This window comes from Salmo trutta, chromosome 5, assembly GCF_901001165.1.
Source record: "Salmo trutta chromosome 5, fSalTru1.1, whole genome shotgun sequence".
NCBI lineage: Eukaryota > Metazoa > Chordata > Actinopteri > Salmoniformes > Salmonidae > Salmo > Salmo trutta.
In genome coordinates this window covers 41,393,575-41,413,004 of record NC_042961.1, presented here as the reverse complement: position 1 = coordinate 41,413,004, position 19,430 = coordinate 41,393,575, and the positions used below count along the sequence as shown (strand labels likewise).

General features: G+C 42.7%; 1 protein-coding gene across 2 annotated transcripts; it reads left to right on the top strand.

The window, feature by feature from the left end:
* Nucleotides 1-10,618: 10,618 nt before the first annotated feature.
* On the top strand, nucleotides 10,619-19,154 carry LOC115194158 (transcription factor p65). 2 transcript variants are annotated; one of them, XM_029753607.1, is made up of 11 exons: nucleotides 10,619-10,776; nucleotides 11,966-12,001; nucleotides 12,469-12,605; nucleotides 13,280-13,425; nucleotides 13,780-13,871; nucleotides 14,268-14,399; nucleotides 15,677-15,781; nucleotides 16,143-16,358; nucleotides 16,480-16,557; nucleotides 16,647-16,724; nucleotides 16,926-19,154. In XM_029753607.1, exons 1-11 carry the CDS (start codon nucleotides 10,770-10,772, stop codon nucleotides 17,735-17,737), a joined length of 1,839 nt encoding a protein of 612 aa, XP_029609467.1. In that variant the 5' UTR covers nucleotides 10,619-10,769; the 3' UTR covers nucleotides 17,738-19,154. The 2 variants fall into 2 exon arrangements, with proteins under 2 accessions (XP_029609467.1, XP_029609468.1); XM_029753608.1 differs by lacking the exon at nucleotides 10,619-10,776 and adding an exon at nucleotides 11,143-11,625.
* Nucleotides 19,155-19,430: the final 276 nt, after the last annotated feature.

The window sequence follows — 19,430 nt, the reverse complement described above, 5'->3', positions numbered from 1 at the left end:
TGGAGGTGGACAAATCCACTGGACTTCCTTTACGACCAGTGTGGTACACCTCAGTACTATCTTAGATGTTGTCTAAGATAACCCCCGTCTAGGTGCTTGCCTACGGAGCTGTGAGGGGAACGGCACCTCCGTACCTTCAGGCTCTGATCAGACCCTACACCCAAACAAGGGCACTGCGTTCATCCACCTCTGGCCTGCTCGCCTCCCTACCTCTGAGGAAGCACAGTTCCCACTCAGCCCAGTCAAAACTGTTCGCTGCTCTGGCACCCCAATGGTGGAACAAGCTCCCTCACGACGCCAGGACAGCGGAGTCAATCACCACCTTCCGGAGACACCTGAAACCCCACCTCTTTAAGGAATACCTGGGATAGGATAAAGTAATCCTTCTAACCCCCCCCCCCTAAAAGATTTAGATGCACTATTGTAAAGTGGTTGTTCCACTGGATATCATAAGGTGAATGCACCAATTTGTAAGTCGCTCTGGATAAGAGCGTCTGCTAAATGACTTAAATGTAAATGTAAATGTAGGGGCCTGTCTGCTCCTCACTGTTCTCATAGGGGAGCTTACAACTAGATTTGATTTATGCTCTGGCAGCCTCGTACGGTGTTGTCCGTAGTCTTGACCCCCCCACCGGCCTCGATGAGGCTCATCATGGGTCTGGGCTACTATTCCCCCCTTTGTGTCTCGGGACCCCCCCACCAGCAGGTGGTGTTGGTGTCCGATGCGCAAACGAAAAGGTCGGACCCTATGTACAAGTTGTCAGCGGTCGCGTTTTTATGAGAATGGCTGTAACCTATCAGCCAAATCTCTTGGTGTTTGTGCTTCAAAACGCTCAGTGGCTGTCGAGGCATGTCAGTCACCACCGCGTCCGCGTGTGGCAACCTCTTCAGTACCTGCGAACTGAGATGAGGATATCGGTCTGTGATATCGCAAACTGTTTCACCAGTGGGAGTCATCGGGTCAGTTGCTGGACTGACGCCATTAGTGGCATTGTAAGGGGTGACAGTCCCCAACAAAGCGGAAGGTGTATCATCGGAAGCAGAGTATACTCTGCGCATCGATGTTTTTCTTGCTGAGACGGCCGCAGTGCTTGCGGAAGTGTCCGAAGGGCAAGAGAAGTTAATCTCAACTATCGTATTGCACGACTGCAAGGAGGAGGGAAGTTGCTTATTCACAGAGACAGCTGGCTCAAAATCATGAAAAGAATGGTCAATCAGGTTGGCTGATGGAATGTGTCGAGATATCGTAATATCTCCTTGAATTGGATTCTGCACCCAGAGGTTTCTAAACGTCTTTTTCCCAAGGGTTGCTTTCGACAGATACCCCTCGTGAATGACTGCGTTTCAGCTAGTGTTAGGGGAAGACAGTGTGGTCAGTGGAGAAGGCACTGTGGCCTGTGACCATACCTGGTTGGTTTTCCAATCCATCAATGGGAGTAACCGATCCATCAAGTCTGCTCCAAGTAGCAGGGGTACAGTTTCGAGGCTGGTAACATACACAGGGTGAACGAGCGATACGTCCTGGAAGTGTAGTTTCATCATGACTCTCAATGTGAGAGGCGAGGTAGTCTGAGTGAGTTTAGTGTCGCATCGTTCCACTTTTAACCAACGTTTAGTTGGCTTCAAAGCCCTTTTGAGATCATCGAACAATGTTTGAGAGATGTGTGATATTGTCGCACCCGAATCAATTAGCGCATGACAAGTTAAGCAGTCCTCCAGGACTGTTTCCAGCTTTGGCCGTTTAGATTCGTGGTTAGTGGACATATTCCCCACAAAGTGGAGTGGTCGTTCACAACGACGTGATGTGCCATTTCTGTTCAAGGTGGAAGCAGATTGACTTTTCCGATTTTGAGTGGGCTTGGCTTTAACGAAGCATTTGACCTTTTTCTTCGCAACCTTTGTATCAGAGTGTCACGTCCTGACCAGCAGGTGGAGTAGGTGTGTAAGTGTTGGTCAGGGCGTGGCAGAAGAAGTTGGGTTTTCTTTGTTCTGTCTAGGTTGGGTGTTTCTATGTAGAGGTAATTGGGGTGGACTTCCAATTGAAGGCAGCTGTGTGGTGTTGCCTTTGATTGGAAGTCCTATATTAGTTGGGTGTGTTTGTCTGTGGGGAATTGTGTTGTGTGCACTGCGTTTGTTTGAGCCTGCCACACTGTTGCTGTTGTGAGTATTGTTTGTTGTTTTGTTTTTTCTCAAGTGGATACCTTACATGTTTTTATCAGTAATAAACATGAGTGTACACAATCCCGCTGCGCCTTGGTCCTCCTTAACCAACGACAACTGTGACACAGTCTATAGACAAAGCCCGGGGGCTTGTTTCTTGATCAAGCGGGCCCTGGATAGGGTCTTGAATGAGAGCGGGAGAAATTTGAACTTTAACGTCATTGCTATGGGTGTTAATTCCTGCGGACCTGGTGTCCGGTAATTCCCTGTGTAGTCCTTGTGACTTATCTTTTACCCTTTTCTCAAATTGTTCTCGCTTTAGTTCTTCCCGTAGTGGGACTTCTGGAGAGCATTGGTCTACGTTTTGATCGTCCTTCAACCCTTTGTTACCCTTGTGCTCTGACACTTTGTGGGTTGGGTGCAGGAACGTAGCGAACAGGTCGATTGTAGCGGTAGTCATGTTGATGGCGACGTACTTTACAGTTATTTCGACCGCGGAGGTTATTGGAATCATGGTTTCGTGGTAGAAACTGTTGTTGTGCGTCATCTCTCGACGCTCCAATACCTGATAATGGACCCTCTAACTGGAGTGAGTGCTCCTGGTCAAACTTCAAAACCGAGTGGTCAGGGCTCTTAGCGTTATGAACTTTTGATGCCTCCAAAGCTGTGCTTGCAAGCTCTCTGAGTTGTAAGATAGGCAAACCAACGTGAGCGGCAGGGCCCAAGTAGGTAATGAAGGTGGGATACATGTTCAACAGAAACATTTGTTTGAATGGTAACAGCTCTTCCATTCCTGTTTCAGTGAGTAGGCCAAAGTAAGCTGAACGAAGCCTATGATAGTAAGCTTGTGGGTGTTCGTTCCGAGCTTGTTTGACGGTGTTAGCCAGTGAGCTATCGTGTTTGCGAGTCGCAGAACCACTGAATTCTAATTTCAAAGCTGTGGCAAGTTTAGCGCAGTCATTTAGCACGTGTTGCTGTTGTAGACGAATGAACCTTGTCACGTGTCTATTCGACGTTCGCTTCAACAGGTAAACCCTGTCAGAACCCGTAGCGTTCGGGTAGCCATCCAACGCGTCCTCTATGTCAGCTAGGAACGTCTCAGTATCGTTTGGCTGACCTGGAACGGGGTCAAAGGTGGGGAAATTCTTGACGAGTTTGTCAAGGTATTCCGTGCCAAGCGGGCAGAGAGGGTTGACTTCATCCTGTGGAGAGATTGGGGCCGAAAGGCCAAGAGCAGAAGCCAAGCCTTGTTGTTGTTGGCCAAGAGGCGCCATATTACTCAGTGCTGAAGGGCCAAGAGGAGAAGACTGAGGGACACCTGAGGGAGGCAAGGTCTGAAACCTATCGTCTTTACTCCTGTGAGTACAGGGCTCCGGTTGCTTGGATGGGTAGTCGCGCTGTAGAGCGTGACCATTCTGGATTTCCTCCAGATGGTACCTAAGTGTGGTATTCTGCTGCATTGCAGAGTCCACTTGAGTGCTTAGAGTACTGATTTTGGACACGTGAGTGTCACACCCGCTCCTTTCGGTCTCAAACTTATCTGTCATGGTTTGCAGATAGAGGTCTTGAGTACGGAGCGAGAGATTCAGTGATGAGATTTCCTCCGCTTGCTTAGAAATCAATATTTCCATCCTCATCACCTAAGTTCTCATCATTCATTTGGTCAGCGACTTCAATAAGTTCGGTTGATTTGTCATCCAACTTTGTCATTGTGTTCATTAACTGATCGTCTTTGGTCTGCAGCGCTTTCAGGAGAACCGTGTTATTTTGAGTAACATTCAACAAAACAGCATGCATGTTGTCAAGTTGAGCGCTCCTGTTTGTAGATAACTCTTCAGATTTATCTAGTTTGGCGTGGACATCATCGTATTTAGTTTTGGCTAAATCAAGTTGTTCCTGTAGCATATGATTTTGTTCCTGTAGAAAACGATTTTGTTGAAGAGCTTGTGCTTGTTCATCGTCATACGTTTTTGTAATTACATTTAATTGTTCAGTTTTCAAGCGCAGTTCCATAGCTAGCAGAATTTTTTCTGCATTTGTCATTAGTTTCCCGGTTCTCTCCACCTGTCCCTTTATGTCTACCGTTACCTGCTCGTGCTTCAGCTGTGCACTGCGGTATTGGACAGATGCCAATCTCGGATGGCAAGACATCAGAGCTAGACTGGAGAGAACCTTTACGAGGCCTGTGCCCGATGGTTGATTTTGGAAAGCGTTGTCTGCTTTTCCACTAACGGCATAATTACGGTTGGTATCGCTGCTGAGGTCAGAGATCAATCATTTTATGGGTGGAGGTTCACTAATTAGCGGAGGAGTGGTGACCAACTCCTCTGATAGCTTGCACATTATTAGAACATTTGAAAGGAAAAATGTTTTTCCTAATTTTCCAAAATTTGGTTTTGGAATGTTGGGAGCTGCAAAGACAATTTTAATCTATTTATAGACGTTAATGAACCATCAGTACTATACAGTACTGTGGAAGTTGGACGTGAATGAATTTGCGAAAGCAAATTGAATTAATCAATCAATGCCAATGATTAATCCTACCTGGGTAGGCTATCTGGGTATTAAACTTGAATTACCTGAGAGGTTGCTTCATCCAGGTTAATATGCGAAGTTTAAGTTGTCTCATTTAATTGGAAGAACCTAGAAAGGTGTGTTTGACAATTTAAATAAATAAATTGAATGAGGCAATGATACCCAAGCAATTGAGATAGCTGGGTTATCATAAAAGTAATGTAGTTTACATTTTTAGGGTACATTGACCACTATACTTTCCCCTAAGGCCAAAGCCACATGGGATTCACTCCTGTCAGTAATGGGTTTTACTGAATGTGCTTTGCTAAAGCAGATTTTACTGATTAATCTATTTATGATAAATCAAACCTGTATAGGCTATCTGGGAATTAACTTTCAATTAACCTGAGAGCTTTGCTTCATCTAAGTTAAGTTTGGAAAAAGTTAATCATGTCTCATTGTAGAAGCCCAATCAATTTGGATATTATTTAAAAGATCCACTTGAAAAGGTAAATCTGGCAATTTCACTTGTTAGTTAAATTGAATGAGACGTCGATATCTAGTCAATTGCGATTGGCTGGATATCTTACCGTGATCCACGTTTGGATTTCCCCAAGAGATGTACTGGCGATTCTTCACCACCAGGGTGCAGAATGATGAAATTAAACGGAAACACAAAGGTCAGGACTTCCGTCGCGCTAGGCGGAGGAATTTCAACGTGGCACAGGGAGAGGAAAATGTTCCCTCTCTGTTCGCTTGCCCGTAATGCTAAGCTCTTCCTACTTTGTTCAGAAATATCACTTCCAAGCACCAAAATAGGGTCCTCTCACAATGGAAAGGGTGGGTTTTCTAGTGACGTCTCACAGTCTCACATTAAGCCATTCGGCATACTTTGCTAGCGTTTATATTGACCGGAGCGACACGGTACATAAATAAAGATACGCATGTAGTCTGCCCACACTGTCTTCGTGCTGACAGTTATCTTCTAATTTCTGACCTTACTGGCTCTATGCCCTTGCTTTAGAAGTTAATATTGACCGACAGAAATAGTACTGTTTGGCCTAACGGACTAAATCTGGAATTTATCCCACTGCTATCGACATACGACCGGAGCCACTCTAAATAGCTTCTCCCAATGGGAACACACACAACCACTTTGTGTAGATAGTAGCCTGTTTGTACAATTCTGTTTGCACAATTGATATATAGAATTTCACAGCAAAGTCCAATTCTATCTTAGATTCCTCGCACAGGGGCTCCATAAATGTTGGGTCTTTGGCCATTATTAACTTGAAGACATGTTTATCAAATAATTCTCTGTAATTATTATTACACAATTAAACTGATTAATCATGTAACTGTAATTAACTAGGAGGTCGGGGCACCAAGGAAAATATTCAGATTACACGGTTATAATTTTCCTAATATAACTGTCAGATATATAAGCACAAACCAGATGGGATGGCGTATTACTGCAGAATGCTGTGGTAGTCATGCTGGTTAAGTATGCCTTGAATTCTAAATAAATCACAGACAGTGTCACCAGCAAAGCACCCCCACACCATCACACCTCCTCCTCCATGTTTCACGGTGGGAACCATACATGTGGAGATCATCCGTTCACCTACTCTGCGTCTCACAAAGACACGTCGGTTAGAACCAAAAATCTAAAATGTGGACTCATCAGACCAAAGGAAAGATTTCTTCCAGTCTAATGTTCATTGGTCGTGTTTCTTTGCCCAAGCAAGTCTCTTCTTCTTATTGATGTCCTTTAGTATTGGTTTCTTTGCAGAAATTCGACCATGAAGGCCTGATTCGCGCAGTCTCCTCTGAACAGTTGATGTTGATGTGTCTGTTACTTGAACTCTGTGAAGCATTTATTTGGGCTGTAATTTCTGAGGTGCAGTTAACTCTAATGAACTTATCATCTGCTGCAGAGGTAACTCTGTCTTTCCTGTGGTGGTCCTCATGAGAGCCAGTTTCATCATAGCGCTTCATGGTTTTTGCGACTGCACTTGAAGAAACTTTGAAAGTTCTTCATTTTTTCCGTATAGAGTGACCTTCATGTCTTAAAGTAATGATGGACTGCCGTTTCTTTTTGCTTATTTGAGCTGTTCTTGCCATAATATGGACTTGGTCTTTTACCAAATAGGGCTATCTTCTGTATACTACCCCTACCTTGTCAATGAACTTTTAATTAACAAGGCACACCTGTGTCATGTCTTTGGCCATTGTAACGACTGCCATGAGAGAGAGTGGACCAAAACGCAGCGGAGTTAGTGTTCATCATATTTAATTCTTAAATGGAACACTATACAATTACAAAACAAGAAACTGACAGCCAAACGGTCCTGTCAGGTGAAACACAATGACAGAAACAATTACCCACAAAACCCCAACGGAAAAACATGCACTTATGTGTGACTCCCAATCAACAACAACGAACTTCAGCTGTGCCTGATTGGGAGCCACACACGGCCCAAAACAAAGAAATACAAAAACATAGAAACAGAATATAGAACGCCCACCCAATGTAACACCCTGGCCTAACCAAAATAAAGAAAAAAAAACAACCTCTCTATGGCCAGGGCGTTACAGCCATCATTAACTTGAAGACATGTTTATTAAATAACTCTCTGTAATTATTATTACGCGATTAAACTGATTAATCATGTAACTGTAATTAACTAGGTCAGGACACCAAGGAAAATATTCAGATTACACAGTTATAATTTTCCCAATATAACTGTCAGATATTATAACATTATATATTATATTATATTATAAGATCTGATCTATTATCTTCTTGTTTTAATGATGTGTTATTACCTCGCGTCCAGTCTCATTCCAAACGTCGTAAATTGTTATCTGCACGAACCCAGTCTTCACTAAGTCATCCATACATCAATTGTCTTAAAATAATTTATTTACTAAACTAAGTAATTCACAGAAAGCATACAAAACAGTAGGTATCGTTACAAAGCAATGGTAGAGGAATGTGCCCTAGTGGGCTAAACCGGCATGGCGGCTTGTTAAACAAAAGAGTAGACGAAAGAGTAGACCCTACAGAGTTGATAAATATTAACAATTGATATGCTAATTCTTTGCACATGAATGCTCACTCATTCGGGAACAATTGTAATCAATATACATTTACACTCAGTGTGTCGTCGGGATCCTTGTTGGAGAGTTTGGTTCTGTTGGAGAGTTTTGTCCGCATTCTCTCTCTCTTGGTTAGAATGGATCTTTCAAAGCGACATTCGTTCATGTCGTTATAGAATGGATGTTTCGTCGGTCTTCGCGTTCAATGACACCGAATTTCTAGCTGCAGACTAGTAATTAATATCAAAGACTTGTTATTATTCTGTCGGTATAGATAGTCTAAAAGTTTAACCACGTGGTATGGTTAAAGTTCAGTAGAGGAATGCATGGTCAAACCTTGGCTCTCTCTTCTCGAGGTAAGCTGGTCTGCAGAAAGAAACCCTGTGTGGGGGTTCATATACTGAACGTAGAAAAGGCTGTCACATGACGCCTTGTCCTGTCTGTGTCCCTGGGGGCGTGCCGGTGACTTGGTAAAACTTTAAGTAGAAAATACAATTCTCTCACATTAACATCTTACAAGCATCTCAACATATTCCAAATAGCTTTATCCTTATTAATACATTTTATACAACCATTTAGATGTAAGTCCCATAGCTGAGGCTATTATTTAAACATTATTATGGTAATATGGCAATATTGTCTCTCATGGGTTTCATAAAATTGTACCAAGCGGACCAGTTCGTAGCTGGATTCTTCACCGATCTTTAATACCTTCTCCAGAACATAAATGTTGTTTGGCTCCCCCGTCCGGTGAGGTGGAAGAATTCCTTTGTCTCTCTATGAAACCCTTCTGTCTCAATACTGTGGCCTGTGAGGCAGAACATTCCCTTTGGAATTTACAACCGCCTTCTGACCGCAGCAGCCTGGGTAGGGGGAGGTAGGTAGGGGGATGGTGCATAGAAAAGGCCTGGTGCAGAGGGAGGGGGGTTTAACTGTGCTCGCTGTACCCAAAGAGGGCAACGTCATGACACCTGTTAACCATTTATTTTTTTGACAACTTTTACTTCACTACATTTCTAAAGAAAATAATGTACTTTTTACTCCATACATTTTCCCTGACACCCTAAAGTACTTGTTACATTTTAAATGCTTAGCAGGACAGAAAATGGTCCAATTCACACACTTATCATTAGAACATCCCTGGTCATCCCTAATTCCTCTGATCTGGCGGAATCACTAAACACAAACCCTTTGTTTGTAAATTATTTCTGAGTGTTGGACTGTGCCTCTGGCTGTCATACATTTAAAAAAAAAAAAAGAAATCGTGTCGTCTGGTTTGCTTAATATAAGGAATTTTTAAATATTTGTACTTTTACTTTCGACACTTAAGTATATTTTAGCAATTCTATTTAATTTTGGTATTGAAGTATATTTAAAATCAAATACTTTTAGACTTTTACTCAAGTAGTATTTTACTGAGTGACTTTCACATTTTCTATTAAGGTATCTTTACCTTTACTCAAGTATGACATTTGGGTACTTTTTACACCACTGACTGTATATATATATTTGCATTTGGATTACTGTTACAGCTCTATTTCGGTTAATTGGATTTGTTCAAGATTTCTTGTTTAATAAAAAAACCTGAATAGGATTATTTGTGTAGGCTACTTGTTTGCCATTGTACTATATAGTTAGTAACATTAGCTAGTAATATAACGCTGCACCCGCTGTAGCATCTGCTAAACTGTGTATGTGACTAATGTTGATTTGATTTGATCCTTTCCCATGCAATAGTCAAATTGTTTGTTTTTTTACTTCGAATACCTGCGGTAGGGCTATGACTGCTACTAAACCAACATATAGTTATGTTCCTTTAAAACGTCTACGGGATCGGTGTCCCCCCCTTGGGACGGTTGAGCTAATGTGCGCTAATGTGATTAGCATGAGGTTGTAAGTAACAGGAACATATGTTCATCTGATATGGGCAGAAAGCTTATATTCTTGTTAATCTAACTGCACTGTCCAATTTAGAGTTGCTATTACAGTGAAATAATACCATGCCTTTTTATTGAGGAGAGTGCACAGTTATGAACTTGAAAATGTATCAATAAACCAATTAGGCACATTTGGCCAGACTTGATACCACATTTTGAACAGAAATGCAATGGTTTACTGGATCAGTCTAAAACTTTGCACAAACACTGTTGCCATCTAGTGGCCAAAATATAAATTGCCTCTAAACTGGAATAATACGTTGTGGCCTTTCTCTTGCATTTCAAAGATGATGGGGAAAAAAATAAAAAATATAGTTTACCAGATCAAATGTATTGTATTCTCCTACATTAATTTCAAATTTCCCCAAACTTCAAAGTGTTTCCTTTCAAATGGTATCAAGAATATGCATATCCTTGCTTCAGGTTCTGAGTTACAGGCAGTTAGATTTGGGTATGTCATTTTAGGCGAAAATTTAAATAACGTGTCCGATCCTTAAGAGGTTTTAAAGCAGCAATAAGCAGTAAAACAAATGAAAGCGTTTTCCTTCCTCTGTTAAGGTAGAAAGCTGAGGGATGGGGCTGAAGAAATTAGAGCATTTTCAAATTCATAGAGAGAGCGATTGATCCAACGACTGACCATGCATGATATCAACATTTTTTTTATCCACGTCTTGAGGCTATAGTGTTTAAATTGTTTACAGAATTTTGAGGAAAACAAACTTATATTTGGGGTTTGGAGAGTTGAACTAAGCTCATGAGGCAATTTCTACGATATATTTTCAAGAATCTATGGGTACATATAATGAATTCTAAATCCAAAAATGGATGTAGCAACTACAGATTGCCCTTTTAACATAGGCCTACGTCATTTGGGTATTTCCGCACCATTTGAGGGGGAGGTGGTAAGTTGCATTGGAGACTCGAAGTTGGGGGTGGCGAGAGGGAGGCGAAAGAACAAGCTGTCAAGAGAAGTTAACAACACTGTGTTCAAGGGACAAACAACCTATAGGGAAAAGGCTATTCGATTAATCACGGTGGCCGAAGCCGAAGTTGGAAATGGATGGTAAGTTTGTTTACAAACTGATCCTCAAGGTAAATGCATGTTGGAGTCTCGTGTGAAGCTTAGCAATTTGTTTGCGCACAAGGGTGAAGCCCGCATACCATTGGTTTTGTACTATATCAGGAAGAGCCAATACAAAATAATGGAGTTAATTGGCGCTGACTTGCCAGCACTGTACTAGGAAGTAGATAGGCCTACGTCTATTAGGCTATAGTTCTAGAACTGCACATCATATCTAGTAGAACATATCATAGCCCATGTTCATTATGGATGCTTTAAAAAAAATGTTTTTATCCAAACATTAGAGTAGTACGGCAGTCAAGCGCCTACGTGATTCTCCAAGATATTTTACTTTAGCCGCAGGGAGATATTTAACTCGTAGGCCTAAGACAAGATGTACAAATGTGACACTTAATTGATAAGGGGACGCCGTTGTTTCCGAGATTACGTCATAAAATAAATGATGAACGTATGCTAGCCGTGGGTAAATGTTTGCAATGTAACGTTATGAAATGATCCTACGTCATCAATGTGTTGTGCTTATACATATATAGGTGTATAGCGTGTTAATAAAGCCACGCAACAATATGACATTACGAAAAGTTACATTGTCGACTTGAAGGTCGACAATCAACAAACATGGAAGGCATCCCTTTCTCTTAGAGAGTGGCCATTTAAAAGAAAAGTCTTCCATGAAACAGTGGTGGGTGGGGCTATGAACAAGCGCCACAAATCAAGTTTCCAGTATTTTTCTATGAACCAGGACAGTCTTTTTCCATGAACCAGGACAGTGCTTTTAGTGAAGATGTGTTAAATTGGACACCGACTGCTCACAGACACAATAGGAGCGATGTAATCTAAGACCTTTTATTTTCCCCGTCTAGATACTTTTCTTTATTCATTCGCGGTACACTTTCAGGGCGATCCTGGCAGGTCAAACATGAGCGATTATTCCGTGTCTGCTATTGTGTTTAAGATCAACCTCTAACACCCTTCTGCATATCGAGGAGATTAATTTCTATCGCAGATCCGTGCTGAACTGTTGTGATCTTCAATGTCGCCAGTTCTTGTGCGCCTTTACTTATCAGAGAGTAGTTGAGGGAAATTATAGGTTGTGGATTTTGATTGATCATCCTTTCTTACTGATATCTTTGTTCTAGTAAATGTTTGTCATTTCCTCCCATCTCCTTAGGAATTTATGGATGGGAACAGCCCCCTTTGAACCAAGGTAAGGAGATTTCTATCACTCTGTGTAACTGTTTCCTGTTCCTCTCAACTGTTCATGTTGATGAGTGACAATCAGTGAGTCAACTTTTTGGCTTCTCACTCATGAATGTATTGACTTGAATCTTCAGCTGTGCTTTAAAACGCATACAAACATGATGAATCACAGCTGTTGCAAAAGCTCAACACTGCTTTAGGTACATTACATTGTGATAGTTTAGAGATGCACTATGACCTTCGTTACATTGGTCTCCCCCCTCTCTCCATCTCTCTCTCTCCATCTCTCTCTCTCCATCTCTCTCTCTCTCTCTCTCTCTCTCTCTCTCTCTCTCTCTCTCTCTCTCTCTCTCTCTCTCTCTCTCTCTCTCTCTCTCTCTCTCTCTCTCTTTTATATATATATATCTCTCTCTCATTCATATATATATCTGTCTCTCTCTCTATATATCTGTCTCTCTCTCTGTGTGTGTGCAGGTAATCCCTTCATAGAGATCATTGAACAGCCCAAGCAGAGGGGCATGAGGTTCAGGTACAAGTGTGAGGGGCGCTCTGCGGGAAGCACCCCGGGAGAGAAGAGCAATGACACCACCAAGACACACCCCGCCATTAAGGTGAGGGCGCCCTTTAATGACACAGATAATTAACCTGTCATTTTATAATGATTCCATGCCATTGTTTACTCTGTCAATGAATTCATTCCAAGACCTTAAAGGGATACTTTGGAATTTTGGCAATGAGCCCCTTTCAGATTCAGATGAACTCGTGCGTACCATTTTTATGTCTCTGTATCCAGTATGAAGAAAGTTAGAGGTCGATTTCTCGAGCCAATGCTAACTAGTGTTAGTGCAATGACGAAGTCTATGGGTAGTGGATACCCATAGACTTCCAGTCATTGCGCTAACACTAGGTAGCAATTGTGCTAGCACTATTTAGCAACTTCCTTCAAACTGTATGCAGAGACATAAAAATGGTATCCACAAGTTCATCTGACTCTTGGAAGTAGATGAAGGGCCTCATTGCCAAAATCTCGAAGTATCCCTTTAATAATTGTAGCTAAGTCACCATATATTCTGAGATGGTCGATGGGAAAACTATTAATGAAAGTAAGATTTGTTATGCAAATGAGCAGTTTTGTGTAGTTCTAACCACGGTAGAGCAGTCTAATTACTACTACACCATGCTTTACGACACTTGATTTATGGAGATCTGAAGGTGATAAGGAAGTGGTGGAGATTCTAAGGTGAGTGATGATACACATCCTGCTAACCTGGTTGGTCCCATGCAGGTGCACAACTACAATGGCCCCCTGCGTGTCCGCGTCTCCTTGGTGACCAAGAACCCACCTCACAAGCCCCACCCCCACGAACTGGTGGGGAAAGACTGCAAACATGGCTACTATGAGGCAGACCTGCAGGAGAGACGAGTACACAGGTTAGACGGAGGGTCTCTGTGTGTGTGTTGGGGGCTTGAGGGTGGGTGTGAGGGCACGTCTGGGAAAATTACTAGACAGGTGTGTGTGTGTGGGGGCAGACTTGTTAGTGGGTGGGTGTGTGATGAAATACAAAATGTTTGTTTGGTGCAGTGTGTACTTGCCAACATCTTGATAGAGGACATATACTTGGATGACAAAAGGGTACCAGTTAATGATTTATAAAACCATTCAGAATAAGTTGTTTCACATTTTTAAAGGCCAAAAGCAGAGGATGGTGGAATAAGCACCCTCTTGTGGTCGATATCTACAGTATCTCACTTTCTCTGACTCCTTGTCTTACTGTCTGCTCTCAGTTTTCAGAACCTGGGCATTCAGTGTGTGAAGAAAAAGGATGTGGCCGAGGCAGTTTCCTGTAGGCTGCAGACTCAAAACAACCCCTTCAACAGTGAGTGTACACACACACACACACACACACACACAAACACACATTTCTTTTACTATCCTTGTGGGGACCAAACAATTGATTCCCTTTCAGAATTATATTTTCTCTAACTCCTGACTCCTACGCTTAAAATAGCCTTTTTCCTTGTGGGGACTGGCGAAATGTCCCCACTTGTCCGAATTGTCCTTGTTTTTCTATCCTTGTGAGTACTTCTGGTCCCCATAAGGATAGGTAAACCAAAAACACACACACCGTACGTGACAATCCACTGTCATAACATTATAGTAGGAATTTATTTTTCCTCTGACTGTGACTGGCTATCTGACACCGACTGTATCCTATCCTATCTCCGATGCCACACCAATTTGCTTTGTGTTTGATGTGTTGTTTTGTCTGCAGTTCCTGAGGCGAACGTGTGGGAGGAGTTTGACCTAAATGCAGTGAGGCTGTGTTTCCAGGCCTCGATCACTCTGCCTACCGGGGAACTCTTCGCTCTAGAGCCCGTGGTGTCCCAGCCCATCTACGACAACAGTGAGTCTGCTACACACACACTAAACGCTCACTAAGTATACACTGACTCCCTCGCATTTCACTGTTCTGTCCTGGGTGTTCCTGTTTTATTGTGAACAAATATTTTTTATTATTTTCATATAAGGCTAAATATAAGCAGTACATACAAGCAGTACCCAGAGGGAGTAACATCACACAAAAAGAGGAGAAAAAACTAAAGAATAAAGACAAGAATCAAGGAAAACGCAAAACAAATTGCGTACATACATATTCACATTTGGGCTGTCAAACTTTTCAAATAAGTGAGTTAATGGCATTAGTAAATTGCGACGAATCACAGTTTTAGAATTTCTTCAAATTTGGCACCAAATAAAGTTTCTTCTATTTGAACTGCAGTACATTAAGTTGCAGGCATACTATGCTTTGATTGTAAGTGTCGGAAACACAGAAGGATCTACATCAGAGCGTTTTGACATTTTCACCATTAACAACACAGAGGTCACTGTAACATTCAGCTATTAATGCTCTCAATGTTTAAGTAGGCCTGCTCCCTCTCATCAATGCCCTTGATGTTTAACACTTGCACACAGTTTTTTTCTTCTTTTCTTACACACACCTTTTAAGTACTTCTTACACACACCTTTTAAGTACTTCTTACACACACCTTTTAAGTACTTCTTACACACACCTTTTAAGTACTAACTTCAGGCATTCAAAATGGGTGTGACTATAGGCAAAAAGACCTGGCTCTATGGACACAAAGAGCTTCTAAACTTGTCTGGCAATGTTATGAAAACACTAACCATCTGTACTGTTCAGGTAACTTTACACACACAGGCCTACACGCTCTTCCCTTCCTCCCACACCCTCTCTCACTTACTCCCACACATCCTCTCTGACACACACACACACAATCATACACACCCCACAATTGTGGCAGTTGATCTTACGAATATACAAATGTTGTACATTAAAACCCAAAGCCTGCACAGTTCAACGTTGGGTTCAAACCAGCTTTTTGAGAGCGTTTAAAAAAAAAAAAAAAAAATTCTTCACAGCTGTTGAAACTGCTCAAGTTACATTTCTTCAAAAGAAATGTGGACATTTGGGTTATAACCACAGAGCATGAGAGCGGGACATCATTTCCCTAAGACGTCGACAACATATTTCCAAAGAACTTCCAACAGTTAAACAGTGCCAAAACATATGCAGGCAACTGTTTCACAGTTGACTCAGTGTCAGTTTCACTCATTTATGAAGCCCCTTCACACTCCATCTCTATCGTTTCTGTCTCACAGGAGCACCCAACACAGCAGAACTGAAGATCTGTCGAGTGAACAGAAACTCTGGAAGCTGCAGAGGGGGGGATGAGATCTTCTTACTTTGTGACAAAGTGCAAAAAGGTTTGTCTGTTACACACACGCGCTTCTATTTTTGTTGGCATTAATGAGTTGAGCCTTTTTAGTTTCTTTACCCTCCGTCAACAGCTTTGTTCATGTATGCCTTTTTTTTGTAGTTCCTCTTTGCCAGACACACATTTGAAAGTATTGTGTGTATATAAGCCCACTGGTAACCACTTATTTAATTGATCAAACTTAACCTAGTTCATTGGTTCTTTCTCCTTCCTGTATGACATGAAAAGGGGGCCAATGAAAGAATGTTGTTACAGAATGTTACCAAGGCAGTTAGACTGGCTGGGAGAATTGATTCTGAGCCGGTCTCTCACATCTCGCTGTCCCACCCCATTCTTTCTCCCCTCCACAGAGGACATTGAGGTGCGGTTCTTCCAGGATGCGTGGGAGGGGAAGGGCACCTTCTCCCAGGCGGATGTCCACAGGCAGGTGGCCATTGTGTTCCGCACCCCTCCCTACTGCGACACCAACCTGACCGAGCCAATCCGAGTGAAGATGCAGCTCCGCAGGCCCTCGGACCGTGAGGTCAGCGAGCCAATGGACTTCCAGTTCCTGCCCTCCGACCCAGGTCACTTCCCTTTCCGTTACAATGGCGATCCACTTTATTTTCTATGGCATAACTCCTGTAGCCTGTGGTTGTCATGCAAAACATTTTACCCAGGCTAACTCTAGAATTTTTCACTGTACAGATGAATATAGACTGATGGATAAGAGAAAACGGACAGAGGGAATGTTACAGAATCTGAAGCTGGGGTCCCTGATGTCAGGTAAGTGTCTAAAATGATCCATGTCAATGAACTAGACAGCTGTGTCCTCTGATGGTTTTAATGTGTGATGGTGTATGTTTGAATTCCAGGGGCCATGCCAGCAGAGACGAGGCCTTTCAACATTGCCAGGAGAACAGTCACCGCTAAGCCAGCAGCTAGCCAGCCTGGTAAACCATACTATTTATTTAGCTGTTTATTATTAATGGGCGTGTTAATACGTTAAAGGGTGTTGTTCTATATGTAACATTCTATATGTTATCAAAAGTTAACATGGATACTACTGTTTAGGGACCCTACGTTTATTTGTACATTTGGCAGTATACAGAATTGGGTAAGGGACAGTGGCATTGACTGTTTGTGTCTTGCAGTGATGAACCCAGTGGCGCCCCCTAGTGCTGTCTCTGTGAAGCCCCAGCCCTACTACAACGGCCCCCAGCTAGGCCAGTTGTTTCAAACCAAGCCCAAAGCAGAAGCCTCCACCATAGCCGAGACCTGGAAGTTCCTCAACAGCCTGACCCTGGACTCCCAGCCCAAAGCCACCCCCGTGGCCAGCTTCATCACCAACCCCCAGGCCTCTGTAGCCACAGCCGCCTCCTCCCAGGACTTTCCCACCGTAAACCTGTTGGACCTCCACGGATACGCTTTCCACACCGTTGCTAGTCCCCAGGAGCCGGTGAGTGCAGCTGCTACCACAGAGCCCACCTCTACCTTCGGGGTGCAAGGCTCCCAGTTCAAGGTGGACGAGGAGCTACCCGAATTCCCCAGCTTTTCTGAGGCACAACCGACCGGGACTCTAGATAGTATAAACATTGACGACTTCCAGGCTATGCTGGGTCAGAGTTGTCTGGCTGGAGAAGGGCCAAAGAGCAGTGAGGCGTCAGCCCCTCAGGCACCCTGCCACTTACCTTCCACCAACACTGTGGCCAACACTGTGGCCCAGAACCAAGCAGACCCAGCCAACCACCATATCAGCTGTGACGGCAGCACCTGGATGAACTACCCCAACAGCATTGTCAACCTGCTCCAGAACGAGAGCATGATGGACAGTTCCCCCGGCAACGCCAGCCAGCCGGCCGCCCTTGACGACCTGGACGTCTTAAGCTCCATGGACGAAGACCATCTCATGTCCATCCTGAACAGTGGCAACCAATACACTTTTGTGTCCGAACATCAGACCTGAGAGACAACCGTGTGATTTGACTGAAATGTTTACTGACATAATCCCCCTGGTAGACTACTTTTATCTCTTCCCTCGCCCTTGAGACCCTGGGCCCGGTTGCGTAAAACAACTTAAGTTAATTTTCCCCTCATATTTTCCTGTAACTTTAAGTCAGTTGCACAAAATTTGTGAATTTTAAATTAAGTACAAAAGTTAAAGGTGTCCATGAGGTCCCTTAAATGCCTCATTATGTATGGATATCAATGTAAACAGCATTTGTAGAGGTGAATGTTGATTTAACCTGCTCTGGTTACTAAAGGAAAACGTCAACCAGCTAGCTACTTAGCTAAACAATGGAAGGTGCACGATCCATGGCTACAAAGCTAGCTGGCTAGTTAGCTACAGCTACTCTGTAAGCTAGCTTGACGTACTAGAAAGTAATATAAACAAGTTGAGAAAAAAGTAACTACAAGAAAAGTGGTTTATTATCTGAAGCAATTTGGTTATCCTGTCTTGATTGTAGAAGTTCTATTTTGCTATCTCACAAAATGAAAGCGAACTCTTTGAAGAGAGAATCAGGCCATCTCCATGGTAACCAGATACTCTTTCTGCCATATGTGCCTTCAAACTACCGTAAAACCCTTAAGTATGCCCTTACCTAAGGAAATATTTGAGTGGCTCTATGCATCGCCCTTAAACAATTCCCTTAGGTAAGGGAAAATTATTCCATAAGGTCAACCCTTACGGGAAACACTTAACATGTTTTATGAAACGGGCCCAGCTCCCTTCCAACCCAACCTCCCTTTGTACTTGCTATTCTAAAGGGCTTCAAAGGAGCGTCATTTGAAGACTGGCAAAAAGAAGAGTCCGAAAGTGGTGCTTTCTGCTCTCTTCTCTATGTGGATTGTGGACATGCTTATTAGGACAGCTGCAGAACCCTGCCTGTACAGAATTAACAGAGTGAATAGAAGGGAGAGCTACAGGGATGTAGCCAGTTTGTATCTGCCAGTATGTGGGCAATTGCAACACCCGAGGATGAACTGGATGAGCTGAATCGTCCCTTTTCGTCACCCCTAAAGATACACAACCCAGTGGGTTGTGTATAAACCCAGGCTTGTTTCTAATCTCCAAAGGCAGTGGTCTTCCCTTCTGGTCCCAAAGAGCTTCAGGGTTTCTAAATGTCTCTACTTCAATCGTTCAGTTAAAGAATAGGACTAAATCAAATCAAACTTTAAAAGTTTGATTTAGTCCTATCTTCCTCTAAATATCATTACATTTTAAATCAACCAGAGCTTGAAACCCTAAGCCTATTGTATTGTCTATTTTTAGTTGCATCCTTGGTTTAATTGAAACAATAGCTGTTGATGACTTTGCAGATGCTATATAGGCCTAAATAGCGTCATTGATGATAAAAGCGATAAAGTATGGTCACATTTAATTCGCTGTGTTAAACCTACTCTTTGGAATGACGTGTAGCAACAGTGAATCTATTTAGTTTTAAAGTGGAGATCTCCCTACGATCATTCTCACGATAGCACATTGGTAATAGTCGGTGTCAAATATCATACGATAGCACATTGGTAATAGTCGGTGTCAAATATCATACGATAGCACATTGGTAATAGTCGGTGTCAAATATCATAGCTAATCAGGGCTGGGCTTGGTTAAAGCCCTGGATGGGAGACCAAAGGATAGCTGTAGATGGATCAATTCT